We start from the raw sequence: 17,032 nt of genomic DNA on the forward strand, positions 1-17,032 counted from the left end.
ATGACGTTAGAAAAGAAGAAGAGATTGGAGCACTTTTTCAAACTGAGGAGTGCCAGACCATATCTGCCTATATAGGGTTCATCTGGTTTCCAGGCTAATACCATATTGAGGGAGGCAGTCCCGTCCATATGTCAATCAAAGTACCAAAAGAAAATGTGGAGGAGAGTCATTTATTCTATAAAAATGCCAAAATGTAGACTTAAAAAAAAAAAGTCATTCCCACTGCTCCTAGACGCACGGCAATCCATGACCGTTATAAGAAGGGAGAGGTCACCTTTAAGATGTGTGTATCTCCTGTGAGCACCCGGTTGGTTGGCAGCTGCGTCTTCTTTTGAGCGGTGCAGCTGCTCCAATGCACAGCTTTGTGTGTACGTCTGTGAGAATCGATGACTTTGATTGGCTGATGTATGATGACGTTATCATCATACATCATCATCACATCACCGCTCACTTCACATGAGTGTGATTTTTGAGCTATAGTGTAGATTTCTGTCCTAACACAAACATTAAATGCCATTGACAATGAATGGAGAATTTATGTCATATGTGTCTGAGCAAACGGTTATTTTTTGTCCTACACAAAGGACAAATTCATATTGACAATGAATGGATGATGTACAAGAGAGCGCCCCTCACTTCACACGGGTGTGATTTTCCCCCCCTCTATAAATGGCATTAGGTTGTGCTTGTACAGTTGTTTGATGAGATAGAGGGCTCCATTTTCCTCACCGCTAAACCCCTTATACCTAAACTTCTTTGCCTTTTTTTTGTTGTACTATTTTGAAAAACATTTTTGAATAGTTCAACTAGACAATCTACATTGACACGTTGTGAGCTTGTAGACTGGCCATTTTAACTATTCAAAGAAGTTTAGGGATAAGGGGTTTAGCGGTGACGAAAATGGAGCCCAGAGTCTCAGAGTAGCTTATAGCTTCAGTTTGGACACGCAACACCGCTTCCATGTGCTGGTACTGCCTGTACCCTTCTCCTTGGCAGAGAGAACCAGTGATCCAAAAAGAAAAGAAGTCCAGTCATTTGACAAGATGGCAACAGTGGCCCCAAAGCGTTCCTGACCTGACCTGGCCTTCATACTTTTCTTCAAGCTCACTGTCGTGTGTACATGTTGAGTCTCGGGGTAAAAAGAGTGCTTCATTATGCAGACTACATTTGGGTAGAATTGCAGATTTTAATTCCAAAATGAAAACAAATTATAGTAGTCAACTACTAGTGGATTTAAAAGGCTGGTCCTGCCGTGTGTCAAAGTGACAGCACTTTTGCTTAATGAATCCTCTCTTGTATATTCCAGAGACGCTGAAAAATGAACTTTGAGGCAAATCATTATTGTCTTCAAAGTGATTGTATGGCATTTGGAGATAGTGTTGCTCTCTAGTTAGACTGTTTCTTCTCTCCATTCATTCTAACTCTAGACAGCAAGTCGTTGACATGCAGGGTTAATTCTGCACCAGTAGTGTTTTCATCAGACCGGTGACGGTTTAACAGCCTGGAGCACATGTACAGTAGCAGGGAGTCTGGGAGGGAGGGAGCCGTAAAAAAACAAAACAAAAAAAGAAGTGGCGTGTGAGTCAAGTTGTTGCTGAGTCATCTCTGTCTGTCTGCTGCTTTATTCCTGGAGGAAGTGAAGCGCAAACGGAAACTAGTAAAAACACAGAAGCTATTAAGATCTCATAATAATGGGTCGTAGTCCAGGAAAAGCCCCACACCTCACTGTGCACTCCTCCCATATCCTCCAGTCCTGTCCCAGAGTCTGGGACTCCATTTCCCAGAACTGACCTGAAAGAAACACGCCTTATCATGTTAATCCACCCTTCCATGTGAGACCGTGTGTACGCCGAGTTCCACACTTCCTCACCTTTCCTGACCCCCGAGAACTGTGACTCAAAGTTCCAATTGGGAATTTATATTCCAGCCATTCGAACTTCCTCTCTTGTTTCTGGAAAGCGCGCCTGGCCCCACCACAATGCTTAAGTAAATTAAATGAAGGATACTTAGGAACTTCCTATTGTCTACTACAGCCTATTGTCTTGCAGCTCCGTTGAAACCAAACAAAGGTTGACACATGGCAATTAACTAAAAGTTTGTTGTTGTAATGTTTAGCCATATGCTAAACCAGCACTCATTGTGGTCATTTGTACTAGCAGGTTTGCCTGTAATTATTGTGCTGATTTTAAACTGCATGTTTTATCACTCAGTGTTTCATCACATGGAAACAACGAAACACAACTGGCGACAGAAGAAAACAATGAATTCCGACAGTTCTCCCCGCACATTTTCCATGTTTTTGTTGAACTTGGGCTTATAAGCGGGGTGGTCGGGCCCACTGTGGGTGTAAACACGCCTCATCGGCAGGGGTCAAACGTCAGTATAAACAAACAGGACCACCGCTCTCTCTACACACACACACACACACACACACACACACACACACACACACACACATGCCACAGGAAGAGCAGATGTCCTCACATCCGGCTCCACCATGAGGGAGGGAGGACTGATTGACTAAGACTGAAGAGGAAACTCTGAAATGAGGATCTCTTACCCAAAAAAACACTCACTGACGCTGGAAGCACAGCTAGTCATTTACAGACCAGACCGACCGGGCTAAATTTACTATTAACAGAGATAGCATCTTGAGCCTGAGATTCGGGGGAAGTTTGACTCAGAGACATGCATCTCTGCTTGTGTGTAATAAATTATAATAACCTGCCTGGCGGACAGGCCTTCCCCTAAAGGTCCAGGAAATGTTATTATTATGTCACAAACACAGTGGCTATTCAGGTTCGGTCACATTTGTAGAGACAACTACTAGTTATGTTTACATTTATGAAGTGCCTGGATGAGTCACATGAGGTCAGTACAACATCAGGGTGAAATCATTGTCCCCCTCCTCCGAAATCTCTTCTCTGTCTTTGACGATTCTTGCTCCAAATCTTGGTATCTACTATTTGAAGAAAACAACCGGCACATGCTCTGATAACATGATTGCAGACATTTTTTATTAAAGTATTGTCATTATTTCATTTTTAAAGTTTTTATTAAGCATAGAAGAGGGGTATGGACAGGAAAAAATGCAGTACATATGTTATGCTTCTTTTTCTATTTTTACATAAATACATAGACGGAGAACAGACAGGAAGAACAGACAGGAAACAGGACCGTTCTGATACTACATGGGCAGAATTGTTTTTGAGTTGGTTTCAGTGGTCACAAAACTGAAACTGAAACAAAACAAAAATTTGACTAAACAAAACAAAACGAAAGACAAGACGAATAGCAACACCCCACCCTCCCACTTGGAACTTTGACACCTTTTTCTTTCCCTGTATACGTTTTTTTAATTTTATGGAATAAATAGTAGTAATAGCCAGCAAGTATTTCATGAGCATAATAGAAGAGAAGAGAGCTATGAGAAGTAGAATGTGGGGTTGGTGTGCGGAGTAGGAGGGGAACATCATGGTTTATAACCATTGGTCTATGGGGTGTTCAGCAGACTTGAGAGATTCTCGAGATAGGTTATTGTCGGACCCCAGGAGGAGGTGAATCCTCCTGGAGAGCAACGTAGATCGAATTACATTTTTTCGAGATTCAGGAATAATAATAATAATAATAATAAAACTTTATTTGTATAGCACCTTTCATGACATCAAATGCAGCTCAAAGTGCTTTACAGAACAATGGAGAATAAAATAAAAGCAAAGCATAAAAGAAAAGCAAGGCAACGACATAAAAAAACAAGCAGTAATGCAATACAGTGAGGACATGAATCACTTAAAGGCAATGTTGTAGAAGTGGGTCTTGAGCTGAGCTTTAAAAATGTCTACAGAGGCTGCCTGACGAAGGTACAGAGGGAGCTTGTTCCATGCCGATGGCCCGTAGAAGCAAAAAGCTGCTTCCCCGTATTTTTTAGTTGCCATTTTTTTAGGCAAAGCGAGCAGGCCAGCAGTGGAAGACCTTAGCGGGCGGTTTGGGACATATTTAGGCAAGCAGTCATGTAGGTAGGAAGGTGCGAGACCATTGAGGGCTTTATAGACAAGTAAAATAATTTTAAAATCAATCCTAAAAACAACCGGAAGCCAGTGCAGTGATGCCAAAACTGGAGTAATATGTTCTCTCATCTTAGTTCTAGTTAAAACTCTGGCTGCTGCATTTTGGACAAGTTGTAATCTGTCAGTTGTTTTCTTAGGCAGTCCTGAAAAAAGTGCATTGCAGTAATCAAGCCGAGAGAAAACAAAGGCGTGGATTAGCGTTTTTGCATCGTCCAAGGACACATAGGCTCTGATTCGTGCAATATTTCTAAGGTGAAAAAAGGCAATCTTGGTAACATGATTAATGTGTGAATTAAAATTCAATTCGGAATCAATAATAACCCCCAGGTTCTTTACTGAACTGTTACTGTCTACAGTCAGGTTGCCAAGTCTGCTTAATATTGATTCTTTCTGCTCACCAGGAATAACATGGTATCTTTCAGCCAATGGTCTGATTTAGGGGGGAGTGGAGATTTCCATGTCTAGGAGGATTCTCCTTCGAGCGAGTAATGATAGAAAGGCTATACAGTTATGAACCTTTTTGTTACACTTAATATTTTTTGGAAGTACACCAAATATTGCCACTTCAGGACATGGGAGTAAGGATATACTAAACATTTCTGATAAGGATCGAAATATTACAGTCCAGTATTGTTTTAATTGAGAGCATGACCAAAACATGTGTGTTAAGTTAGCTGGGGATATGTGGCATCTATCACACTTGTCGTCAACACTGGTATACATTCTAGCTAGTTTAGCTTTGCAGTAAATAGTAATGAGAGCGGTGCAGAACTTTATGTTGGATTAGGTTTAGCCTGGCACATGAGGTACTACTATTTACCTGAGTGAGGGCGTTACTCCACGTCTCATCCGTTATGATTTCACCTAGTTCCCCTTCCCAGCCTGATTTGGTTGTATTGAGAGAGGTGGTCCTTAAATTAGAAATAATGTTATAAATATAAGACAGAAGGCCTTTTACTTGCCTTTATTGTCATTATTAAGGATATGGTGGGTGAGTGCACTCCCATTGGTTTGTGAAGGGATATCAGACATTACTCAAACTATTCCCCACTTTTGTGGTACTTTGATTGACATATGGACGGGACCGCCTCCCTCAATATGGTATTAGCCTGGAAACCAGATGAACCCTATATAGGCAGATATGGTCTGGCACTCCTCAGTTTGAATTATATTTCGTGACCAATCAGAGCCCACTATTCGAAGTGAGTCTTTTTACAAAGAATGTAAACTGATTTGTGAAGCATCGACGTCGACCAAAATCCAGCAATGCACTCTGCATTGACTACTCTGTAACAGGCAATTGGCACACTTTGTGGTCGTGGTCGTGATTCACTGTTTTTCACTGACGAAAACTAAATGGAAACTAAATGAAAACTAAGCTATGATGAGTGTAAAAACAGTCATTACGACGGCATCAAGGCCCGCCAAAATACATTTTAGTCGACCAAATCAACCGTAGATTTTGTCGGCTAAAATCTCATGACATTTAGTCGACTAAAACTAAACTAACACTAAAACATTCCAGGTGACTGTCTGAAATGTGACTGAAACTAAATGAAAACTATTGGAAGAGACTATGACTAAACACTCAAATCCAATTTTGCTGCCCAAAAACAACACTGCTTCACTGCTACCAGAACCGCCAGCTGCTGCGTGACTGCTTCATGGTGGAGTTGGTGGAGGGCTCCAGGAAGCTCCGTCACGTCTTCCTCTTCACTGACCTGCTGCTCTGCGCCAAGCTGAAGAAACAGCAAGCGGGGTGAGTACCCATACTGTTTTCACCCATTCTGACCTGAGATCAGATTCTAAAAATGTCTGTTTGAAAATGACAGTTTTCTGAAAAAGCTATGTTTCTATGTCAGTCGTTCTTCGATTTTTCAAAAATAGCAGATCTACAAGCTCATAGCGCGCCACCGAGTGGCGCGCTACGAGCTTGTAGATCTGCTATTTTTAAATAGCTACACCAAAAGGGGTTCCCGCCTAAAATGGGTTAATAAAAGGATCTGGCTAATGAGACGTATATGCCTTAACCCATTTTGGCTTGACCTCGAAAAAAAAAAAAAACCTTCTAAATCCTCCAGTTTTCTGAAATTAATATTTTCACGATTTTTCAAAAATAGCAGACCTACAAGCTTGTATCGCGCCACTCGGTGGTGCGCTATGAGCTTGTAGATCTGCTATTTTTCAATAGCTAAATTATAACATAATGTTTAAAACACCAAAAAGTGTTCCCGCCCAAAATGGGTTAAAACATTATACTTAAATATTTTATTTCTTTCATAAAAAGAGAATCTTTCAGTCTATAGAACGATTCACAGAGGGGTGCCCTGGGCGCGGCCATTACTGAGGTGTAATCCATGGAGCAGGTGCTCCGTAGGCCAGGGTGTAGCTAATCAGTGCTGTTGCGCTTAATGGTACACCTCAGTAATGGCCGCACCCAGGAAACCCTTTGTGAATCGGTCTATAGACCGATTCCGTAGCGGGTCTCATGGTCGCAGCCTACGTATTTCCTCTAGGCGGACTCGACATAGCTGCGGGAGTATAACCCTCACCAGGCGCACCTCTTCCACTACAGTGAACGGCAGAGTGACTGATGTTAGTTTGCCTCAAACTTTACTCCTTTACCTGCTTTTTTACTAACACTAACATTACAAAGATGCCCAGAACATCGAGATGAACCTGTGTAGTTTATGGCTGCTCCAACAGTAGTGGCAACATAAAAAATAAAAATAAAACGGAATGTCAAAATATCCACCGTGGTGGCTGAGACCAGAGCCATTGAGTAATGGTTGAGACAAAGCAGTGAAGGGTCCTGAAAGATACATAATTTCAGTCTTACCCAATACCCAATCTTTCTGTTTTATGAACACAAGGCTGCTGTATTTTATACCTCATACTAAGCATTTAAAGTATGAGGTATAAAGTGCAGCAGCCTTGTGTTAATAAAACAGAAATACAGGGTCCTTGACATGACAAGGTTTGGGAACCACTGGTTTAAACCATACTGAAACAGGCTGCAGAGTGAGGGAGGTCCATGCTGTTCTCAACGTTCTTTGGCTGGGGACCCCCGAAAATGCTTTGGCCATGTCTCGTGACCCCCTCCCCGTGCCGCTCCCCTCCCCACCCCCAATACAAATTGACCGCTAACAATAACCTTAGCGGTCTATGAAATGGCCTATGAAAGGGTGACAACCCTGTCCTCTCTGCATGTGAACAGGAAAGGACAGCAGTATGACTGCAAGTGGTACATCCCTCTGTCCGACCTGACCTTCCAGACCATCGAGGACTCTGAGAGCTCACCGATCCCTCTGGTGCAGGACGAGGAGATAGAAGCCTTGAAGATCAAGATCTCCCAGATCAAGAACGACATCCAGAGAGAGAAGGTGAGGATGGACAGTGTAGAATGGCTGTAGGACTGTGACTGGTCTTTGATACTCTATATGCTGTGCTGTGCTGTGCTGTGCTGTGCTGTGCTGTGCTGTGCTGTGCTGTGCTGTGCTGTGCTGTGCTGCGCTGCGCTGCGCTGCGCTGGGAAGAATGATACAAATCCTTGGACGAAGAGGATACTCTATGTGCTGTGCTGTGCTGTGCTGTGCTGTGCTGCGCTGTGCTGCGCTGGGAAGAATGATACAAATCCTTGGACGAAGAGGATACTCTATGTGCTGTGCTGTGCTGTGCTGTGCTGTGCTGTGCTGTGCTGTGCTGTGCTGTGCTGTGCTGCGCTGTGCTGCGCTGGGAAGAATGATACAAATCCTTGGACGAAGAGGATACTCTATGTGCTGTGCTGTGCTGTGCTGTGCTGTGCTGTGCTGTGCTGCGCTGCGCTGCGCTGGGAAGAATGATACAAATCCTTGGACGAAGAGGATACTCTATGTGCTGTGCTGTGCTGTGCTGTGCTGTGCTGTGCTGTGCTGTGCTGTGCTGCGCTGGGAAGAATGATACAAATCCTTGGACGAAGAGGATACTCTAATGCCAAAGTTATGCTTTGGCGTGTCACTTGAGAAAAACACATTTCAGTTGCGACATTACGTCAAATACATCAGTATTGTGTTTTATGAACAAAGCAATGTAAGTTTGTCATAATGTTTAAAGAAATAAACAGACATAAATGTATGCATCACACTCACTAATACAGTTTTACACCAATGTACAATACACTGAATACAGTACAATTAACATAATCGCAAAGTGCATAGAATATAGCATACACGTAGCATGACACTACACAGTATATTTGTCACATTCATTGTGTTGTCCGCACACAGGCTCTGAAGGCCGCTCACGGCCGAAACGTTGTGTGCCTTAACTAATGGTGTTTTAAATAAAACAAAACACCACTGGAGCAGAGCCTGTGTGCGGACTTCTTTCTTCTTTCTTCATTCATGTATCTACCTTTAGTCCAACACCAGCCAGGAACTGGATGTGCGGAAGCCACCTGCTTTTTAAACATTCATTGTGTTGGTCATGGCGTGTCTGCAGAGAACCACCAAAGGAGCCAAGGTGATGGAGCGTCTGAGGAAGAAGCTGTCTGAACAGGAGTCTCTGTTGCTGCTCATGTCCCCCAACATGGCCTTCAGAGTGGCCAACCGGAACGGCAAGGTGAGCCACTGCTATATACTGTCTGTCTAGGACAAGGGCTCCCAAACTTTGTACCCAAATTGACACTAATTAGCCCACGGACCCCCCATTTGTACACTCTCGGACTTACAGATCCATAAGGGTCCACTTGGTTCCAAACTATCATTTAGATGGGGGACCCCCTGGAACTCCCTCAAGGGGTCAATTTGTGGGGTCCTTCACATGAAAAGGTTTGGGAACCACTGCTCTAAAAAACCTCTGGGTTTCTGAGGCTACTGACTCTCCACTCTACTTTATTTTATTTTGTAAGAGTTTCACGTTCCTGATCTCCTCTGACTATGAGCGTGCCGAGTGGAGGGAGATCATTCGAGAGCAGCAAAAGAAGTGTGAGTTTTCTCCGCAACACGTCACCAAACATTACGAGAACACTTTGCCTTTGGGTTCCGCTCTGGCGGAACATCCATTGACCTTGCCGCTTGTCTTCCAGGCTTCAAAAGCTTCTCGCTGACCTCTGTGGAGCTGCAGATGCTCACAAACTCCTGTATCAAGCTCCAGACGGTCCACACCATCCCAATGACCATGAGTAAGGAAGGTAAGACATCAGTGTTGTGTTTGGCAGCAAATTTAGATTTTAGTTTTACTCATAGTGTCTTGAATAGTTTTCATTTAGTTTCAGTCACATTTTAGTCACCTGGAATGCTTTAGTGTTGGTCTAGTTTTAGTCAACTATATCTACAGTTGATTGATCGAACAAAATGTATGTTGGCGCGCCTTAATGCGTCGTAATGACTGATTTTACACTTGCTGAAAATAGCCGATCTACAAGCTCACAACGTGTCGGAATGCGGCGCGTTGTGAGCTTGTAGATCGGCTATTTTCAACATGCAACCAAGTGTAAAATGACTTATACTGGATCTCTTGTCCACTAGACCCTTCCTAACATTTTAGTCTAGTTTTTAATTTGTTGGCGAAATTGTCAGTATATTTTGTCTTAATTTTAGTCATCATAGCTTAGTTTTAATTTAGTTTCCATTTAGTTCTCGTCAGTGAAAAAAGGTAGTCGACGAACATTTTTCGTCTTAGTTTTAGTCAACGAAATCAACACTGTAAGTTGACATCTATCATATTCTACTGTTAGGAAAAGACGATATTGGCCTGAGAAATGGAGGGATCAAAATATATATGCATATATATCTATAACTTGGTGGTTATTATTGTATAGCATGCGTGCTCTGCTTAGTTTCTGGTGTTCCTGTCTGATCTCCATATGACGTAACGTCTTAAACCCTCAGACGATGAATCCTCCGGTCTCTACGGCTTTCTGAATGTCATCGTTCACTCTGCATCGGGCTTCAAACAGAGCTTAAGTAAGTCTCTGTTTTCATTTGATTATTGTTTTTGTTTTATTTGTTTTTTTTACCAGTTGTCTTTACTTTTCATGTTTTCGGACTGTATTGACGTCACCAAAATGTCTTGAAGTTGAGAGTACATGAGTGGGTTGGTGGGGTGGTTAGGAGCCCAGGGCAGAGTTTCACAGTTGCCTCAGATCCCCCCCCCAAACCAAACCCCCTCCTCCCCCCAGCCCCCTCCCAATCCAATCCTATCTAACTGTACTCTGTGCCCCGCGGCTGTCATCTCGGAGGGCAGCTGCGAGGGAACAAGAGGGATTAGGCAGAGTGAGGCTGACCGACCGTGGCAAAATTGGTCTTTCGGTGGTTCTCACATCAATGCCAGCGTATGGTCCCCGGCTTGCGTTAACGTTGTTGTTGTTACCACAAAAAACCCAAAAAGAGCGTGAATAAGCGGTCCACTCTACACTTTGCATTCAAAACAAGAAGAACGCTATGGGTGGTGAGATACAGATAGAGTAGAGGTGATACAGGACATGAGTGAGAATGGCGGCTTCGGATGTTGTCGGATGATTTTTATCTCCGTCATCATCCCTTATCAACACCAGCCTTGTACCTCAGACCTTGACCAGAAACCTAACCTCAGTCTTAACCCCGCCAACGTAAGTCAGTTTCACAATGTTTTCGCTTGGGGCAGCAGTAACTTCACTTCCGCATTTCCTAGTCGTCTACTTGCAGTATGTGGAAAATGTCCATATTGCCTCCATTGCACGGTCCTGAGAAGAACATACTGGGTGATTATCGGTTGAAACCCATAGAGTGAGGGATGATGAAGGTTCGAGAGGACAGTTGAAACCCATAGAGTGAGGGGTGATGAAGGTTCCAGAGGACAGTTGAAACCCATAGAGTGAGGGGTGATGAAGGTTCCAGAATACAGTTGAAACCCATAGAGTGAGGGGTGATGAAGGTTCCATAGAACAGTTGAAACCCATAGAGTGAGGGGTGATGAAGGTTCCAGAGGACAGTTGAAACCCATAGAGTGAGGGGTGATGAAGGTTCCAGAGGACAGTTGAAACCCATAGAGTGAGGGATGATGAAGGTTCCAGAGGACAGTTGAAACCCATAGAGTGAGGGGTGATGAAGGTTCCAGAGGACAGTTGAAACCCATAGAGTGAGGGGTGATGAAGGTTCCAGAATACAGTTGAAACCCATAGAGTGAGGGGTGATGAAGGTTCCATAGAACAGTTGAAACCCATAGAGTGAGGGGTGATGAAGGTTCCAGAGGACAGTTGAAACCCATAGAGTGAGGGGTGATGAAGGTTCCAGAGGACAGTTGAAACCCATAGAGTGAGGGATGATGAAGGTTCCAGAGGACAGTTGAAACCCATAGAGTGAGGGGTGATGAAGGTTCGAGAGGACAGTTGAAACCCATAGAGTGAGGGGTGATGAAGGTTCCAGAGGACAGTTGAAACCCATAGAGTGAGGGGTGATGAAGGTTCGAGAGGACAGTTGAAACCCATAGAGTGAGGGGTGATGAAGGTTCCATAGGACAGTTGAAACCCATAGAGTGAGGGGTGATGAAGGTTCCAGAATACAGTTGAAACCCATAGAGTGAGGGGTGATGAAGGTTCCAGAGGACAGTTGAAACCCATAGAGTGAGGGGTGATGAAGGTTCCAGAGGACAGTTGAAACCCATAGAGTGAGGGGTGATGAAGGTTCCAGAGGACAGTTGAAACCCATAGAGTGAGGGGTGATGAAGGTTCCAGAATACAGTTGAAACCCATAGAGTGAGGGGTGATGAAGGTTCCAGAGGACAGTTGAAACCCATAGAGTGAGGGGTGATGAAGGTTCCAGAGGACAGTTGAAACCCATAGAGTGAGGGATGATGAAGGTTCCAGAATACAGTTGAAACCCATAGAGTGAGGGGTGATGAAGGTTCCAGAATACAGTTGAAACCCATAGAGTGAGGGATGATGAAGGTTCCAGAGGACAGTTGAAACCCATAGAGTGAGGGGTGATGAAGGTTCCAGAGGACAGTTGAAACCCCTAGAGTGAGGGATGATGAAGGTTCGAGAGGACAGTTGAAACCCATAGAGTGAGGGGTGATGAAGGTTCCAGAATACAGTTGAAACCCATAGAGTGAGGGGTGATGAAGGTTCCAGAATACAGTTGAAACCCATAGAGTGAGGGGTGATGAAGGTTCCAGAATACAGTTGAAACCCATAGAGTGAGGGGTGATGAAGGTTCCAGAGGACAGTTGAAACCCATAGAGTGAGGGGTGATGAAGGTTCCAGAGGACAGTTGAAACCCATAGAGTGAGGGGTGATGAAGGTTCCAGAATACAGTTGAAACCCATAGAGTGAGGGGTGATGAAGGTTCCAGAATACAGTTGAAACCCATAGAGTGAGGGGTGATGAAGGTTCCAGAGGACAGTTGAAACCCATAGAGTGAGGGGTGATGAAGGTTCGAGAGGACAGTTGAAACCCATAGAGTGAGGGATGATGAAGGTTCCAGAATACAGTTGAAACCCATAGAGTGAGGGGTGATGAAGGTTCGAGAGGACAGTTGAAACCCATAGAGTGAGGGGTGATGAAGGTTCCAGAGGACAGTTGAAACCCATAGAGTGAGGGATGATGAAGGTTCCAGAGGACAGTTGAAACCCATAGAGTGAGGGGTGATGAAGGTTCCATAGGACAGTTGAAACCCATAGAGTGAGGGATGATGAAGGTTCCAGAGGACAGTTGAAACCCATAGAGTGAGGGATGATGAAGGTTCCAGAGGACAGTTGAAACCATCCTGTTTTGCAGACCAGTGGTATGGGGTTGCAGCAGTTATTGATCTGGATTCAGACTCGGCTGTGTTCATTCCAACTACTCATCATAACCATAATATTGTTCCCATCAGACCTGTACTGCACTCTGGAGATGGATTCCTTTGGTTACTTTGTGAACAAAGCGAAGACGCGCGTTTACAGAGACTCGACGGAACCCAACTGGAACGAGGTGAGAGTGTGAAAGTGGTGACGGAACGGCCGACCCTCTTTAACCCATTTTGACCTGAGATCAGATTCTAAAAATGTCTTCTACATCCTGACAGTTTTCTGAAAAAGCTATGTTTCTATGTCAGTCGTTCTTTGATTTTTCAAAAATGGCAGACCTACAAGCTCATAGCGCGCCACCGTGGCGCGCTATGGGCTTGTATATCTGCTATTTTTCAATATCTAAAGCATAACATAATACCAAAATGGGAACACGGAAACCCCTCTCCTAGTGGAATTATTGACTCAGTGGCCAACAGACGTGAGGTTTGAATGTTTGCGACTGTATTCGTAAAAGATAAAGATAAAGAAAACTTTATTGTCCATTCAATTTACATAAAATGGAAATGTATCTTTGGCACACCGGCAGTCAGTTACAACAATAAAACATTACTTAAAATACACAGATTAAAATACTATATAACATGCATTCACATGCAGACACAGCAACAGTGATCATGAACAGTGGGAGTTAGGTGAACTATTTAAACATTTTCTTATTTAAAATGTCCACAGCAGTATTGGCACAAACAAAGTTTTGTAACCCTTCTTTTTAGCTAGTTTTGCCCTAAGCCTCCTGCCCGATGGCAACAAGTCAAATTCAGAGCGAAGAGGGTGGGTAGAATCATTGTAAATCTGAATTGCTTTTTTGGTTATGGAGCGGTTGTATATGTCCTGAAGTTGCAATTGTTTGTGTCCAATGATCTTACTTGCCTGGTTGACTACCTGGGTGAGCTTGTTTTTATCTCTAACTGAGATATTCCCAAACCAGGACACAATGTTAAAAGTGAGAACACTCTCAGTGAGTGATCTATATAGACAATGTTCAGGGTGTGTTTACTAGCATTAAAACTTCTCAGTTTCTGGAGAAGATAAAGCCTCATGATTCACAATGATTCTCAAAGATTCATGTGAAGCAGGGTTGTGTTGGAAGAGGGGCATTCACGTTTCACAAGCCTTTTGCCTGCATATTTGTGGGCCTGTCATTATACTAGGACAAATCAGACCTGTCTGAAGTGAGTGGTGCAACAGCGCCCCCTGTTGATACCCTAAACAGACAGACAGACAGACAGGGAAGGAGGGACAAAGCTGGGCATAGGAGTGCTGCACAATATAACAAAAAAAATGTGTTGAGAAATGTCTGTGCGGTACTCTATTTTTACATGACATGCCTTCTACCATATCTGTCTCCGTACAGGAGTTCGAGATCGAGTTGGAGGGCTCTCAGACTTTGCGGCTGCTGTGTTACGAGAAGTGCTACAGCAAGAGCAAGCAGAGCAAAGACGACGGAGAGAACACAGACCGGATCATGGCCAAGGGACAGATAAAGGTATTGGTTAAAAAAAATCACACCCGTGTGAACTGAGTGGTGCAACTCGCCTCTCTCTCTCTCTCTCTCTCTGTTTCTGGCACAACAGCGCCACTTTTGCCCCTACTGGTACTCTAGTGTGGTTGCACAAAGAAAAAAGAAAAAAGCGTCTAGGGAAGTGGGCTGTTTATATATGGCTTCGAATGTAAATGGCTTCATTAACATGCTAAGGAAAAACAATATTGCTAGGGCTGAAAGTTAATGGATTACATGGAACAGGATTTCATTAACCATAAAAAATAAATTGGGATATGTATGTAGTAAGAAGAAGAAGAAGTAGGTTAGGAGTGGCTTATAGTCGGACTCAGCCGGTAACACGCCGTTACAATGCGCTATAGACCCCTGGGAGATGGGGTCTATCCCTGTTACAATGCACTAGACCCCTGGGAGATGGAGTCTATCCCCGTTACAATGCACTAGACCCCTGGGAGATGGAGTCTATCCCCGTAACAATGCACTAGATCCCTGGGAGATGGAGTCTATCCCCGTTACAATGCACTAGACCCCTGGGAGATGGAGTCTATCCCCGTAACAATGCACTATATCCCTGGGAGATGGAGTCTATCCCTGTTACAATGCACTAGACCCCTGGGAGATGGAGTCTATCCCCGTTACAATGCACTATAGACCCCTGGGAGATGGAGTCTATCCCCGTTACAATGCACTAGACCCTTGGGAGATGGAGTCTATCCCCGTTACAATGCACTAGACCCCTGGGAGATGGAGTCTATCCCCGTTACAATGCACTATAGACCCCTGGGAGATGGAGTGCTGAGGTGGAGCGCCACACCTACCATCAGCTCCCAGTATTCTTCACATGCTACTCATAACTCTGAGTTGGCGGTGCCCCGGGATCGAACCCATGAACATGAGCTCTACCCACTGAGCTACCCGGCCAACAAAGGGAGATGTACTTTACAGTACTACAACTACGACCGACCCAGTGAGAGTAAACACATAGATAACAGATGATTATACACATTCTGCATTTCAAGCAAAACATAGCAGAGATGAAGCACTGAATCTAAACAATTTACTGGGCATTCGAATGGATTTCTGCATGTGATTTTAAACAATTAATATGCAATCTGCAAGAAGGAAGCAAACCATCCCAACCCTGACTTGTAATGAATGGACTTCTCTCAGCCTTACAACCATCGCTCTGTCAAGTGGACACTGTTGACTTCGACAACACTTTCTGAAAATGAGCTATGGGGTCACCGGGAGGTCACTCACTTCAGCCGTGTCTGCTTATTGGCTGTTGCGACAGAGGATTAGTGGTGGAGAGAGGAGAGACACACGCTTACCAAATGTAGTTCCTGGCACAACTCCAAATTGAGAGTACGAGAGAGAGAGAGACCCTCATTTGATCATCCAATAGAGGGATGATTGGGTCATTGCAATATCTCCCCTGGTCAAAGACTGCACAAATTGTTTCAAAAGCAAATCACCTGCTTGCTTCCTTTTGTGCCATGTTCTCCTCTGTTTAGGCTTAATTGATACGGTATTGTGATCTTGAAGGGATTTATTTAAGTGAGCGATAGGGCTTAGGGGGGGCTATACTAGGCTGAGGACTGAGAAACAACAGTGGATGTCTTTTGGCACGCTACATCTTTTGAATTATTTGTACTGGTTGTGGTTCTTCTAATGCGTGAAAGTGTCTTTGTTTGGCTTCTATGAGTATCCATGTGTTTATATTCAACTTTTTCTATAAACTCATGACACACTTTGGCCTGACACATGTCTATTGGTCATGCTTACGTATTATATTACAAATATATTTTGGGGCCAGTTGTATGCTCCAGACAGAGGATCCTGGGTGGGTTACTGTAGGGCACAGTGGCATGCACAGACATTTAGAGGGGCAGGTGGTGCTCTAGCACCCCCTAGTGTATATCTGTGCACGCCACTGGTACTGTAGGTCACCTGATGCTGAACCAGTCGTCACGGGGATCAGCGTGAGCGAGTCGGTAATGAGGGTAGTAGGAGGAGGGCAGTGTTGCCAACTCTCGTGAAAGAAATAAGCCAACTCACCTCCAAACAAACCGAGGCGAAAACAAGCCAAATCTTGCGATAAACTTAAGACAAATCTCACAAGCCAAAACAAGACAATAATGTGCCCATATACTCATAATAAAATAAAATAAAAGTTCTTTCAGAGCGAACGTTTTTAACTCTAATCGGTTTTTAACCCCCCCGGTCCCTGGAACAACATATTTTCAGATGGGGGTCAGTGGCCAGTTTCATATAATTTTTAGGGTACTTCATATGAAATAGTTTGAGCACCACTGATATACTGTAGAAACATTTCAGAAAACTGTCATGATTTAGAAGACATTTTCTTAATTTCGATGTCAGGCCTAAATGGGTTAATAACACCAGACCGATTCTGTCACTCTATTATGTATAGTATATACATCAAAGAAAAGTCTTGATAGATTTGCCATAGAAGCCACAGTGTTTTTAAAACAAGACCCCCCAAAAAAATGCAACTCACAACTCGCCATGTTTTCCCACAACTCTTAAAAAATAAATAAAGGTGGGGGAGGGGGAGGAGGAGGGGGGAGGAGGAGGAGGTGGGGGAGGAGGAGGAGGAGAAGGAGGTGTGGGGAGGAGGTGGGGGAGGAGGAGG

General features: G+C 43.9%; 1 protein-coding gene across 2 annotated transcripts in view; it reads left to right on the forward strand.

The window, feature by feature from the left end:
• The window catches only part of LOC310872372 (breakpoint cluster region protein-like), a 159,873-nt gene that overhangs the window by 47,497 nt on the left and 95,344 nt on the right, over window positions 1–17,032 (forward strand). For both annotated transcript variants that reach the window (XR_014570377.1, XM_083784177.1), the window contains exons 9-16: window positions 5,705–5,826; window positions 7,285–7,450; window positions 8,547–8,666; window positions 8,956–9,031; window positions 9,133–9,237; window positions 9,938–10,012; window positions 12,899–12,996; window positions 14,230–14,361. Coding sequence is in view for 1 of the 2 variants with exons in the window: in XM_083784177.1 (XP_083640303.1) it covers window positions 5,705–5,826; window positions 7,285–7,450; window positions 8,547–8,666; window positions 8,956–9,031; window positions 9,133–9,237; window positions 9,938–10,012; window positions 12,899–12,996; window positions 14,230–14,361 (894 nt within the window). In the remaining variant the exon portion in view is untranslated. The remainder of the gene's footprint in view (window positions 1–5,704; window positions 5,827–7,284; window positions 7,451–8,546; window positions 8,667–8,955; window positions 9,032–9,132; window positions 9,238–9,937; window positions 10,013–12,898; window positions 12,997–14,229; window positions 14,362–17,032) is intronic.

Source organism: Protomyctophum parallelum (genome assembly GCF_964188405.1).
Source record: "Protomyctophum parallelum genome assembly, chromosome: 15".
Lineage (NCBI taxonomy): Eukaryota > Metazoa > Chordata > Actinopteri > Myctophiformes > Myctophidae > Protomyctophum > Protomyctophum parallelum.